The sequence below is a fragment of the Macrobrachium nipponense genome, chromosome 30, assembly GCF_015104395.2.
Source record: "Macrobrachium nipponense isolate FS-2020 chromosome 30, ASM1510439v2, whole genome shotgun sequence".
In the NCBI taxonomy this organism is placed as follows: Eukaryota; Metazoa; Arthropoda; class Malacostraca; order Decapoda; family Palaemonidae; genus Macrobrachium; species Macrobrachium nipponense.
In genome coordinates, this window is record NC_087218.1 from 56,729,712 (window position 1) to 56,744,711 (window position 15,000).

Sequence of the window (15,000 nt, forward strand, 5' to 3'; positions counted from 1 at the left end):
TGGTTATATTAAATAGTTTTCAAAACAAAAACACCTCTTACTACTTATATGAAATGAAAAGCATCAGACATATGTGAAACGTTTTAGACTTGAGAAAGATGGTGCAATCCTTCCACGTGATTTCTCGGCAAAGAGACAAGTCTTAAACAAAGTCACCAGTATCGCAAGATTGTTAAAAAAAAAAAAAAAATGGAACCACGCGGCCCAAAGCAGTGACAGCTATCTTCCTGCTTCGAACAGACAATGCTAATTCTTTTTCTTCTCACATTCTACGTTATCTTAACTTTTAAATTATTTTAACAGAAGATGTGAAAGAGGTATTACAAAGGATGGGTCCAACTTCCGGGAAGGGAGAGAGCAAGAGAGCGCACGCTAGATAGAGATGAATGGTTCGGTGTTAACAGGAGGTTTGACGTGTTGCTGGAGAGCCTTTCGTGTAGGCATATGAAATAGCAAAACATGCTGGTCGTTTTGTACAATGGTTTATTTATAGTTTCGAAGTTTAAGTGTGTAAGTGGTAGTGGTCGGCGTGGTTTCTTTTCTTGGTGCCTACCCCACTATAGGTCAAATGGGTTAATGATGAATGTATCTATCTATCTATACATACATATATATATATATATATATATATATGTGTGTGTGTGTGTGTGTGTGTGTGTGTGTGTGGTGTGTATATATATATATATATATATATATATATATATATATATATATATATATATATATATATATATATATATATTCTTTTCGTTTTTACTCTTCACAGAAACGAGGTCCTGGAAGTAGACAAATCAACTGGTTTAGGCGACCTGGGACCCGTCAAGGGTTCGCTGGCCCTCTGCCTAATGTCCGTCTTCATGCTGGTGTACTTCTCCCTCTGGAAAGGTGTCAAATCCACAGGCAAGGTAGGTATGAAGTGCAGAACTTCCTCCTCCCTATCAGCCACTTCACTCCAGTATCAGACATTAAGATAGCTTTGAACCTATAGGGCGTCTCTTCATTTTTATAATTTATTCTACCATATTTGGACGTTTACTTCTGTAATATAATTCTATTTTAAATATTACGTATGCACTGTGATTCTGAAAATGAAAAGATTATGGACACATGGAAATAATGAAGCGATTGTAAGATTTTTGTGTCATTTCATTTCAAGATGGATGTATTGCTCGCTTTGCGTGACTTCACTCAAGAATTCTTTTATTTTTATTGTCGTGTATATATTTTGTTTAATTGGGGAAATGTTAATCATGTTAAAGTGGAACCTGCATCCATGCACGAGCACTAGAGAAATGTTACTTGCAGAAAAGTAGTCACATTGATTTTTGGTGATTGATAACAGTGAATTTTAGGAAAAAAATGAAGTATGTATATGATAAATGTTTAAGTCGGCCACTATTATAACGCTGTGATAATCACGTCAAAATCTAGACATCACCGGTAACCAACATTTGTCACCTCCTTCCACATTTTCTGGAAATATGGGCCTAAGTTTTTCCGGTATTTATAATAAAAGGAAAAGTGCACCCGACTGATACTGTGCCACCTATTGCTTTTAAATGTGCATTCATGTTATATAGAATACGACGACATTCTACGTTGCATTATATCCTGGCAGGCTGATGCTTTGCTCTTCCTCTTGGCTGGCTCCGGCTCGCATGAGGGAAATCGAGTCGCATTCGGAGAGATGGCTTCCCTCCCAAATCCTCGATGCGCAGAGAGCCATTTTTTCCTTAGCGACTCAACGATAAGGATTCTTTTCTTGATGCCGTTGTCCTTAAGCAGTTCCTCTTAACTAGGACAATATGCGTCCTTCTCATACCAAGTCTTTTTACGCGAAAGAATCTCAAGGTCCCCCACTCTGTTTTGTCCCGGTCCATTTCCTGATGAGCATCGCCCCTTCCCAAACTCTCCAAAATCTCGGGGAGGACGCTTCTTCCTTGCCAAACGTATTACGCTACAGTTGTAAAGTTCCGCCGAGTTTTCCGTTTTCTGTCACGTGACGCCAGAGGTTGCCAAATACGCAGAACTTATATCTTATTCCTCTTCCGTGATAAGTATTACTCATGATCTACTGCGAAGATGAAGTATTAATGTTTGGCACTCAACTTCAAGCTCATTTTCCTGTATACATATACGCCGGTGAGTGCTTGGAATTTAGTTCTGATTAAATAGCTGTCTGAAAAATTATGTTATATAAACTTCATCAAAGAAGTTGTAGTACACAATTTTATTCCTATGGATGACTGTTTCACCACTGACTAACTTGCTTAATAATAATAATAATAATAATAATAATAATAATAATAATAATAATAATAATAATAATAATAATAATAATACTTTCAAGTTTTAGTGTTAATTTTTCTCCTCTTCTTCAAAGTGGTCTGCCATTTGTATTTTTACAGACACATGAAAAACGCATATTGCTTTTTTCTTTCTCTTTTTTTTCATGCAACTGCTGCTATTCGCGACTTTATTTACATTGATATTTTTATATATTTTCTGGTGTGTTGCCTAATCAACGTGATTATCGTTGTCAAGAAAATATAAAAGGCCTTTCACAAATGTGATGGATTTCTGTCCTGTACCTTTCTGACTTTTGATATCTGACCTCCGCCTTTAAAAGACGAAAAAATCTGTGATGGTCAACGAGCTTTACTATAACTGATCTAGTTAATCCTCGAGCTACTTTCTCATATACATATATATATATATATATATATATATATATATATATATATATATATATATATATATATATTTCAATGTTTCATAATAAAAGAATTATGATCATAGTCTGATCTGAAATATTTCTCAGCTAAATGAGGCTTTTCCAAGCGTTCCTAACACTCAAAGACGGGCGCATTCCGTGAATTGTTTAAGTAGATGTTTTATGGACAGACTCCAACCCTCCATATTATTTACATGAAGTCTCAAAAAGAAAGCGTTGTATGTTCTATTTCTGATAAAGAAAATTTCTACTGTCAAAATGACGGTGATATCAGGGAGAGTCTGGATGGCAAGTCCGCACCCCAGGATTGTTACGTATCGTCTGGAAGCTGATGCCTAGGTGGTATCTCGCTTCTGTATACGTATAAATATGTAGCGCATGCCAGTGGCTAGAGATAAAAGGCTCCGGTGGGACGGTGCGAAATCTAAACGTGGAGTGTGTTATCCGTAGACTAGCGTTGTTATACACAAAAAATATTTGGTTGCTTTTAATTATCTATATATATATATATATATATATATATATATATATATATATATATATATATATATATATAATATATATATACACAATTCAGTTGTTCAGGGTACGAATAAAAAATTGTAAAGTTAGGGTTACTCAATAGCTTCTCTGTGTTGCTAAGAAGGGCTGTGTATAAGAATGAAATGAAAAAGATCAGTACCTGAAATCTTGCATCAGCAGGACTTAAGGGTTGTGGGATTGGAAATGAGTCACAGTGAGGCACGTAGTCTTTCAGAAGTATTGGGGAGAGAATTGAAATGATTCGTTTTATGATCTGAAAAATTTGTTGATAAAAACAGTAATTAGTCACTTAGTCCTAAAATGTTCGTGATCCTTTTCCAAGCCTCATTTACTGTAGTTTACAACAGCACTCTTAACACTGATAAAAAGACATTCATTCTTTTGTCAATTATTTTCATAGAGTTCATCATAATTTGTCGTTGACTATCATTATCCTCATCATTATTCTTTTATTTGTTGCCTATATGATTCTCTTATTTGCAATTCACAGGCTGTCTGGGTCACGGCTTTGTTTCCTTACGCCGTTTTGATCATTTTGCTCGTCCGGGGGGTGACTTTACCTGGAGCCGCCAACGGCATCATGTACTACCTGACTCCGAGATTCCAGATGCTGCACAAACCCAGGGTAAGTGAGAGAGAAGAGATTCCTTAGTTTCTCTTTATTGGGAGAAGTTTAAAGTTGACAGGGATTATGAACAAGAGAAAGGTTATGACGATAGATGGATGCCAGGAGGATGAAGCAATGAATGTTAATTTGCATGGTGGGAGAATAAAAGCGGTTGTTTCGCCTGAGCGTGAATGCATCGAATGAAAGAAGAAGGAAAGAATAGGTGGGTCGCGGAATGAAAATAGATATGAAGGGATGGTCGAGAAAACTCCCCTTTGTAGAAATGAAGTGTAGATGATGTTGGATTCGGTGAAAAGTAGGCAAGTGCACAAACACACACATGCACTATATATATATATATATATATATATATATATATATATATATATATATATTATATATATATATGTTTATATACACACAAACAAACACATAGATAGATAGTAGATAGATAGATAAACACAAATGACTTTTTTATAAGCACAGTATCAAGCCAAAATATCGTTCAAAATCCAGTCCATACAGACACACACACACACACACACATATATACTCATATATATACATATATATATATATATATATATATATATATATATATATATATATATATAGTATATATATATATTGACACACAAACACACACACACACACACCACACACACACATTATATATATATATATATATATATATATATATATATATATATATATATATATATATGTGTGTGTGTGTGTGTGTGTGTGTGTGTGTGTGTGTGTGTGTGTGTGTGTGTGTGTGTGTAAGCGATTATATATAAATACTTACATACGTACGTTCATATATATATGTGTGTACGTGTGTGTGCGTGTGTGCGTGTGTGAGTGTGTCTGTGTGCATGTATATTTATAAAGTGTATGTTTGCTACGTTCTATGCTAGATAGTAGCTTGGATTCTGACATGATTCTTCGTGACAGGTTTGGGTTGATGCGGCCACACAGATTTTCTTCAGTCTGGGACCCGGATTCGGAACCCTCTTGGCTCTCTCTTCTTACAACAAATTCAACAACAACTGTTACAGGTAAGTTTATTTTTACGCATCGTTCCCGTGTAGCCAGGCACGGGTTGCAAAGTTCTATATGACGATTTCCACTTTGATCTGGAGCCAAAAATATCATTTCCTTCTAGCATTGTATGACTATCTCATATGATTATTTATAATTTGTGCTGCCGTGAATCAACTATAGGAATCCGATTTGCTGGCGGCTACTAGTTGTCCAAAAGCGAACTTCATACCACTAAGCGTGAATTCATTGTTTCAGTCACAGAGGCAGCGGTCAAATTTCTTCGTTTTGTAATAAATTTGTTCTTTGGATGAGCAAAACTTCAAAAAACCCGTCAAGTGTTCCGGATGAATCAAGTGTTTGTGGCGTTTGCTTACAAGGAATGGCCAATGCTTGTATGCTTATAAAGTAATTCGAAAATTATTAAATATATACTCCATCAATGCACATTCATTCGTGCAAAGTAAAAATTCTCATTTATTGAGAGAGAGAGAGAGAGAGAGAGAGAGAGAGAGAGAGAGAGAGAGAGAGAGATTCTTTTGGAAAAATGGCCTAGGATAGTGTTTATCGGAGAATACCTTTGTACGGAATACCCATAGGACATTCACTAAGCCTATACCGCATTGGATTATGTCAAGCTCGGCATAGTTATTTCTCGATCACAGCGTTGTTGGAATACTTGTTGAGGGTTTGTGGATCGATAGATTTTGATAGAGGAACACTAGCTTCCTCCACATCCTCCTCCTCGTCGTCGTCGTCATCGTCCTCCTCCTCTTCCTCCTCCTCGTCCTCCTCCTCCTCCATCAATAGGGCCTTCCTTATCTGTTTCCCCCATTTAAGGCGTAATTAATCTCTCTGTTCGTGCAAGTACTTATGAAAGGCGTCTTTGTTCGTTTTTCTTTTCCCAGTCGAAATCGGAGATCATACGCAGTCAACATTAAATAGGTACTGGAGTTACATGGAAGTGGAGCTCTTTTTAAATAATTGGAGATGCACCATTTATTGTCTGTTTGCAATCTCGAAATCGTCTTGAATTTTGAGAGCCAGAGCTCAACACTCAAAAACCTAGGTTGATGTTTTTTTTTTTTTTTTTTTTTGTGTGCAACGGAACGCTTGCACTTGTTCCGCGTATAGCTAGAAGAGAGGAGAGAGAGAGAGAGAGAGAATGGTGAATTACGCGTTGAAGATGTGATGGTAATGGTTCTATAGTCTCTCTCTCTCTCTCTCTCTCTCTCTCTCTCTCGACCATCAGAGCCTGATAAGAGACCATTATACGGTGTTGCCTTGTTAGTGCAAGTCGTTGCTCATCTTCGGCTTTGGCCTTGGCGTTAGGTTTGTTGTTTGTTGTTAGCTTTTGTTTTGCTCTTGTCTTTGCTGCCTCCCTGAAAGATTTATTATTTGGATATTTGTAGACGGCATAACTCGATCTCTTCAAGGAATACAGGACACATGAAGACAGTGATGTTATGCTGAATGACGACTAGGTTTTCGTCCGAAGCCCCATTTCATGTTATAGACTGCAGTGGTTCTTAACCTGGGGGGGCGTGGCCCCCAGAGGTGCTTCAGCAATTTCCAGGCGAGGCGCGAGCCCTAAAGAAAAAAAATTTTCTTAATATATACGTTATTCTCTTAACAATATTCAAAACTTTATGAAAAAATGCAAAAGTATCGCCTTATAACGTTACTTTCGTGGAGTCCATTACTTTAGTTAGGCTGGTTGGATTTACCATGTTTTGTAATTATTGACCTCCCTTCCTATCCTTCGAAACTCCTTCTCTTGCTTTTTTTTTTTTTTTTTTTTCCTTTAAATATGGGTGGAAATTTTACTCATAGATGCAAGGGGGACGTGAAAGAGAGGGCCAACTCCTGGAGGGGCGTGATCATAAAAAGGTTAAGAACCACTACCAGTGGTTCTCAACCTGGGGGGCGTCAGCAATTTCCAGGGGAGGCGCGAGCCCTGGGGAAAAATGAATACAAAAATTCTCTAATTATATTCGTTATTCTCTTAACGAGTGAGGAACTAACATTCAGAGGTTTATGAAAAAATGCAGAAGTATCGCCTTTTAAACGTTACTTTCCTAGAGTCTACTACTCTAGTTAGGCTCGTTGGGCTGACAATGTTTTGTAGTTATTGACCTCCCTCACTATCCATCGAAACCCCTTCTTTTTCTCTTTTTTTTTTCTAGTCTGGGAGGGCATTTTACTCCCATATGGAAGGGGGGCGTGGAAGGAAGGACCGACTCTAAGAGGGGGCGTGGTCATATAAAGGTTGAGAACCACTGCCTTAGACCCAGATTCGCGTACATGTAGTATGAAAAATGAATACGGGGGTCCCCTCTGTAATGTCATGCAGCGGATGCCACGAAAGATAAAGCAACAAAATCAGCAGGAAAAACCTCAATAAAAAAAAAATAAAAACGCTTCTTTCCGAGTTCGGAGTTTCGTCTCTCACTGTCGTTGCTTCGTTAAGACTCTTATCAAGTTATTATTGTCAGAAAGAAAACTTTTAAATTTAATGACTTACTACGACTTCTCCTCCTTCCCCACCCCCAAACCCTTCGCACCCCCCACCCCCTCCACCATCCCTCGTCACCCCCCCTTCCCTTTCTTTCTTTGATTCAATTGCTGGTCGTCATTTGCAGCTTTGGTCTCTCATGCAGCTTGCAAAGTAAAAGTTGTAGTTTGATCGTCATCATAACAGGGACGTTGCAAGTAGGTTGAAACCTCAGGTTAACTGCAATACTACGTCTTTATGTCTGTCTAGGCTGACTCCCTTTTCCTCCTTAACATTCTGAAACCGATATCTTGCGACGTTTTGTCAGTAGAATATTTTGCGTACACGTTTCCTAGCAACGTTAAGTTTTGTTTATGTTCGTCAGTATTTATAAATTGCACATGATGAACAAAGAGAAAGCCTTTTATGATTAAAGGATAATGTTCAAGAAGAGACAGGTGGAAATAATGGTACCAATAAGTATTTACTGGGTAAAAGCAATAGAAACGCGTATCGGTAAATAAGACTATAAGCTATTGCATAGTAACACGACCCTTTAACATATGATTACGAATTTTCTTCTTGAGCTTATAATCAATAACACGTATAATACTTGCGGGTAGCCGCTTTCATAATTTTGCACGGTAACAACTGAATATTAATCTGACTGCGATGGATTCTCGTCAATCGATGGACTCGGCGTAAACCAAATTTGCAGCGGTTTGCCAAATCCCTGCAGTGACGGATAAGTGGATTTCTCGTGACCTCTCTCTCTCTCTCTCTCTCTCCATCAGTGACGATGTCAGCGATGACGTTGAGGATCATCTTCAAGATCCTTTTTGTCTGTAGTTGCTTGCGTTGAGATTTAACGAATATTCATAACAAACTATATACCTCAAGAGGAAAACTTTGCCTCTAAAGCTAGAAATTTCTCGGTAATGAGTTCCCAAAGAATTTCGCTGTGGCGAGCTCCATCGCTTACGCCTGTATTATTACTAATGTTGTTGTTTTTGTTAACAGGCGGAACAATATTATGCTCTAAGCCCCGTATATTTGTTGAAGAATTTTGGTACGTGATGAGTATTGTTATATCCCATGATTTATCATAATGCTTCATATCTCGTATACATTTGCTCGTCATTCTTGGCCTACTGAAATAGGTAAATCTACAAAGTGACTCACCCGGAAGATGATCTTTATTCATCAAGCAACTAGTAGGAATATTTAGAATGGAAAGCTAACAAAAAAAAATCACCGTTCCCTAGACTTGCTTTGATTATTTTTTCCCTTCCCGAAATACACAGCCTTGACGAACCGCAAATCATATGGATTCCGAGACGCCAAGTGTCACTTTCCCAGTGAATATTGGCTTCCGCGAGAGGAGCTGGAACCCTTCAGTGCATCCGATCCTCCATGAAGGTGACACAACTCCTCCTTCGACTTCATTCGAATTACTCACGTACAGCTCTGTACTTTTCCCTGACAGGTCGAGTTTGTGTTTTAGTTCGATTTTGTACAATTTTATGAAGAGAGAATAATGTTAGCATTGCGAGAAACTTGTACAAAGATGAAATAAGGACAAGAGGACGCCAAGTGGCAGTGTTGCCAGTGAGGCCAGAGGGAATGTGTATACGTCTATCGGAAAGAGCAGAGGAGATCACTGCAATCCTGTCTCACGCCTCCTTCACCTCCTGTGATGCTCTCTCTCTCTCTCTCTCTCTCTCTCTCTCTCTCTCTCTCTCTCTCTCTCCCCCCCTCTCTCTCTCTCTCTCTCTCTGTCTCTCTCTCTCTCAATGACGAGCAAAAAGAGAAATGTTCTTCGTTCATGTTTACTTCACTGTTTCTATTTTGTTAGTTAATCAGACTATCCCGTCTCTCTCTCTCTCTCTCTCTCTCTCTCTCTCTCTCTCTCTCTCTCTCTCTCTCTCTCTCAAATACTAGATCAAATCCAGATTCCCAGCCAATGAAAATCTCTTAGGACCTAAATTCTCTTACGGATCTTCCAAGCACTTCCTTCGCCCTGTTAGCTGTGAACATGAGGTTTGCTGTAGGGTTAAATCTTAAAGAAGTTTAAAGTAAGATAAACGGGCTTTTTCATATCTAGTGAAATATGGAACACGTACTCTTTACCTTTTTTCAGGATTATTATTATTATTATTATTATTATTATTGTTATTATTATTATTATTATTATTATTATTATTATTATTATTATTATTATTATTATTATTATTATTATTATTCACAAATGTCTACAGGCACTGTTTTAGATATTATTATTCTAAGGATCGTTTTGTTTATTCTCTGATTTCGATGAAAGTTTTCATTAAAGTATCCTGATGGTTAAAGTTTTTCCTCAATATTTTTTTTTCTATTTTATATTGCTATTTGAGGTCACATTAGTTCATTATTATTGAATGCTTTCAGAATCCAGCTAGTATATGTTCTTTTCAGCTACATTGACAACAAAGGCGCAAGTACTTCCATTTCCTCTGTGTTCTTAGGCTTTTATATTTCTATCCTTCTTAAAAGTGGATATTTCACCACCGAAGGAGGATTCCGGACTCCTTCCCATTTTCCTTAAATTATTTTTTGTAAATACTGTAAAATATTTGACACTAAGTCTTAAGTGTATAGGTCACTGGAAGAACGTACTTCACTTGCATCACCCCAGACCTGAGTAGACTTACAACTTTACTTACAACTCCGCTAACAAGAACAAAATGATGACAGCGAAAGTGTAACGTGTACTTCTTCGGTAACCAAACTAATAAGCGATTGATCCAAACACTGGGCAATGAATCAAGAGGAAAAAATATGCCAGTAAACTACATTCTCTCAATAAATAGCTAAAATTGAGAGAGAGAGAGAGAGAGAGAGAGAGAGAAATGGAATGAATTAAAAAATAAAGTAGCATGTCATGTTAAAAAGGCGCCGAGGCTATTGAATTTCGAAGGCCTATCGTTTCGGGTCAGCTTTAGCTTCCTCGTTTAAAGTCAACTCTGCACCAAGAATTTTTGTATGTGGGTGAGTGTGTGTGTTTTTTTACTTTTTCTGAAAAAAAAAGTCCTGTCTGTACTTGCTGCCCCTCCTCTGCTATATACCATATATTAACCATTCATGCGACCTGCCGAAGGAAACCACTGAGCTCTCATGCGTTACCGTCTAATTAAATTCATCTTGTTTGTCTCTTTGGTAGTTGGATTCTGCAAGAACAACTCTATTTGGATTTTATAAGAATCTGAACAAAGATCGAGGCCCTCTGACTGGAGAAAAGTGACTGAATTCGGGGAGCCATAGGTATGTCTTTTGGGGAGACGGTCCTCTTGCGGGGATGGAGTGTTCTACTTTGGCGGATGTTTGCTGTCTCTGAATGTTTTAGGAATATCGTTATTGTTTCTAATATTATTGCACGAACTTCTGCTTTTACAAGCATTGCTCCCAGTTTGATTGGTTGTGATTTTACATTGCTAATGGGTCGCAGAATTTAATTACTTTTTACTATGGATAAATTTATTCTATTTTTGTCTAAAATCAAAGCTCCCGACTTTTGGCTCAATGCAGAGGTTTGCATTTGGAGATAATCCTTCAGCTTTCGAATATTCTGTGGATTGGGTGTTCACTCATCTGGAAACTTGGGCTCAACATTCACTTTTCGTGGTCGGGAAATGAACGCGGTCATTGAATAACTCTTACCCTCGACGCTTTCTTGTTCGTGTCCAACTGTTATTTGTGTTTTTATTAGAGTTACCTGATGTTCCCTATTCCGGGAGGGTTTTTCAATCATATTTCAACATTGAATGTAACTACCTTAGCGGGAAGGCGAGTAAAGAAAAAGCAAGGAAGACTAAATCCAGTAGATTTGAAGACACGTTTCGCTTCTCCTCCAAAATCGCTGTAGAGTTGCTAGACAAAGGATGTGGATTCCCTCCTTGCAGCAGACGTTGGAACCTTTGATGGATAGCAATTGATTGCAGTAAAGCTAGGTAACTATTTGGTAAGATTTTAATCTCTAAAAGTATTTGTGTGTAGAGGACATAAGTGTAGAAATGAGTCGTGATGAAATCATAAAACTCACTACAAAAAATCTTTAGAAATACCAACGAAATTTTTGTTTGCGCATTATTTATGTTGATGTGCCTTACTCGGCCTTATGTTATTATATTGTAATTGTATCTAATACCCTATTCTTCCTTTTTCTTTGGTAACTCTCTCTCTCTCTCTCTCTCTCTCTCTCTCTCTCATTGGCATCTGGTATAGTATTGTTATACATTAGGCCTTTTAGTTGGAAAGATCTTTGAAGTTAATTAACTATATTGCATTATTTTGGAGCTTTCTGGATATTGCTAAGAATAGGTTTACTTACTCCTTCCTGCTCGGTGAAAAGATAGAGCTAATTTTTCTTTCATCGGTTACTTAACCATCTTGTATTGCCTTCACTATCGTGTTTCATAAATTTTCATCGCGCGCAATTGATTAAATTTCTATATTGGAATTTTAACTTTACTAAGTGTTTTCACTCCATCAATTCTCTCTCTCTCTCTCTCTCTCTCTCTCTCTCTCTCTCTCTCTCTCTCTCATTTCCCGTATACTTTATTTTGACATTTCCCCCATTCATCCCGGTTAATTCTGTCTTTTAATTTCCCTTCCTCCTCTGCTATTTTTTCCTTTCCTTCTCACGCGCAGCCATTTTATTGCTGAAAGTTATTTTCAGTGTATGGGAAGCTTTTCATGCTCGTCGCTCGCGACTTTTGGCTTTAAAGCTGCCTTGATCTTTTATTCCCAAACTGGAAGAAGATCAGAGTTTTTTTTTATGGGGAAGGGATCGCTGCCTTTTATCCTTTTATAAATACACACACACACGCATATATGATGTATATGTATAATATATATATATATATATATATATATATATATATATATATATATATATATATATATAGATAAATATATTATATATATATATATATATATATATATATATATATATCTATATATATATCTATCTATATATATATATATATATATATATATATATATAGATAGAGATATATATATATATATATATATATATATATATATATCTATCTATATATATATATATATATATATATCTATATATTAATAATATATATATATATATTTATATATGAATAATTATCCCATCACTGTGATTCATATAAATTATTCGAGCTACAAATGTCCTTTAATATCTAATTCGCTCTACCTGGAAATGATATATTTTCATATATGTAAACTGAAGGGGAATATTTTAGTCGATAATAATTTCGTCCCCTCATGGGATCGAACCACTGTCCAGCGGACAGGGACGAAATCACTTGTTAGCCGAATCGCTAACATCACTGTCGTCCTGATTTCGTCCCTGTCCACTGGACGGTGGTTCGATCCCATGAGGGGACGAAATTATATCAGCTAAAAAATTCCCCTTCGTTTTACATATATGAAAATATATCAATGCCGAGGTAGAACGAATTAGATATTAAAGGACATTTGTAGCTCCGACTAAATATATATATATATATATGATATATATATATATATATATATTATAATTTATATATCTTTAATATATATATTATATTATATTATTTTTAACAGTATATAAAATTTTTAAAAAAAAATTTTAAATTTATATATTTATATAATCTATATATAATATATATTATATTAAAACAAAAAAAAAATAATTTATTTATTATATATTATATAAATATATATATAGATATATATATTAATATTTTATTTATATATATATATAAATAATATATATTTAAAATAATATACTATTGAAAATTTTTTTTATATTTTATATATATATATATATATCTATAATATATATATTATAATATATCTTATATATATCTTATAATATATATATTATATATATATATATTATATTATAATTATATATATATTATATCAACTATACTTTTTGGGCCAAGTTTTCCTCTTGTCAATATTCACTAAATGCTAATGAACATGTGGCATCCATAGCTTTCTTTTTTTGAAATTTAAGACAAAAATTACTGCTAGCTACGCCATTTATTGACTCTTATACCAAAAGCTGTTTCATCGATTAACTTATGGCTATCATCAGGGCTATAGCCTCCAATATGTCAGTGATTAGAGTGAAAAAATTAAAGGCTACAAACATTACCAGGTACTTAATTAGCTGCTTACTTCTGCAGGAGATACATCAGCCCATCCTCAGCCGGGAATCAAACTTAGGACCTTGCACTTGGTAGGCAAATATGCTGCCAGGACCAAAATAGACAGACCAATATTTTCTTGGTGCACAATTTAAAATATGTCTACTCTGAAATCAATCAATGAATGAAGCGAGCTGAAGCGAGAAACAGCAGAAAGGGAAGGAGTGGCTTAACTCCGCTGTCGTATAGCTTGTCTATTTCCGTTAGCTTCCTAAACCCATTATTCTGTTTCTTTTTGATATTTCAACGTGATTCATATCTTTGGTAGGAAAAATGTAATTTCTTTTTATTGTATATTTACAATCAGTTACCTACCCGATTCATTCCCCCACAGTTGAGCTCCATTCCAAATGACGAAAAATTCATTGATTTTAAATTTCCACTCGCCTGACGTTTCAGGCCAAGTTTAGTCTGTTTCTCTTTCCCACAACCGTCAAGTTTCCACTGGTGGACACACTGCAGATTCCTTTCACCGAGTATAGTTTTTGGCAGATCATTTTATATCTTTAAAGCCAGTTTTCACATAGAATTCATCTTTCTCTCTCTCTCTCTCTCTCTCTCTCTCTCTCTCTCTCTCTCTCTCTCTCTCTCTCTCTCTGAAGTGTTTTGTTGGAGGGAAGAATATTCTTCACAACACTGTATAGAGTATATCTAACAATGTAGAACTTTGTCGATATCATTCTTTTATTATACTTTCTGTTTCCTAACACGGACAATTCAGCCGAACATTGATATGAGTCGTATTAATGATGGGTTCTTCGTTGAGTATGCGTTCGCTGTTGGTTTATTTGTTTCTTAGTTTATGTCCTACCGTGTTGCAATTATATATTATTGACTCATTTGTTATTTACTTCTAAGTCTCCATTCATGTCTTTGTTTGATTATTGTTCCACTTGATATTTGAAATCAAGCAAGCGTCTGTCTGTGATGTTGTGCGTCTACTTTTGTGTTTCCCGTTGACGGTTTGTTTGGTTCTTTTCTTCACTATTCATTATAACCTCAAACAATCTCATGATGGTTATCTCAAATGCCCAGTTAAGCAACTGGAAGGTTTTTGTTTCTATAAACCTGTTTAATCACCAGAGGAAGCGATCAGTGAAGTAAATCCTTCCTAATTTTTCTACACACCACATATGTTATTTTGTTCCCCCTGTATCATCTCAAACAAAAGTATCCCATATAAAAGCGTGAATATTTTAAACGTTACCACTGCTACTACTACGAATATGATGACTATCCATACTTCCATCACTAATTAGATTAGCAATAACAAGGATTACACATAACACTGAATGATAACAATAACCGAGCCATGTCCATGTATCTGCCATGTCCAGTGACCCACGAA

The 15,000-nt window shown here is 36.0% G+C and overlaps 1 protein-coding gene across 1 annotated transcript in view; it reads left to right on the forward strand.

Moving 5' to 3' along the window:
• Positions 1-15,000, forward strand: part of LOC135202551 (sodium-dependent serotonin transporter-like) — a 344,867-nt gene that overhangs the window by 261,521 nt on the left and 68,346 nt on the right. The window contains exons 6-8 of the mRNA XM_064232032.1: positions 767-905; positions 3,768-3,902; positions 4,842-4,945. Of these exons, the coding sequence (XP_064088102.1) occupies positions 767-905; positions 3,768-3,902; positions 4,842-4,945 (378 nt within the window). The remainder of the gene's footprint in view (positions 1-766; positions 906-3,767; positions 3,903-4,841; positions 4,946-15,000) is intronic.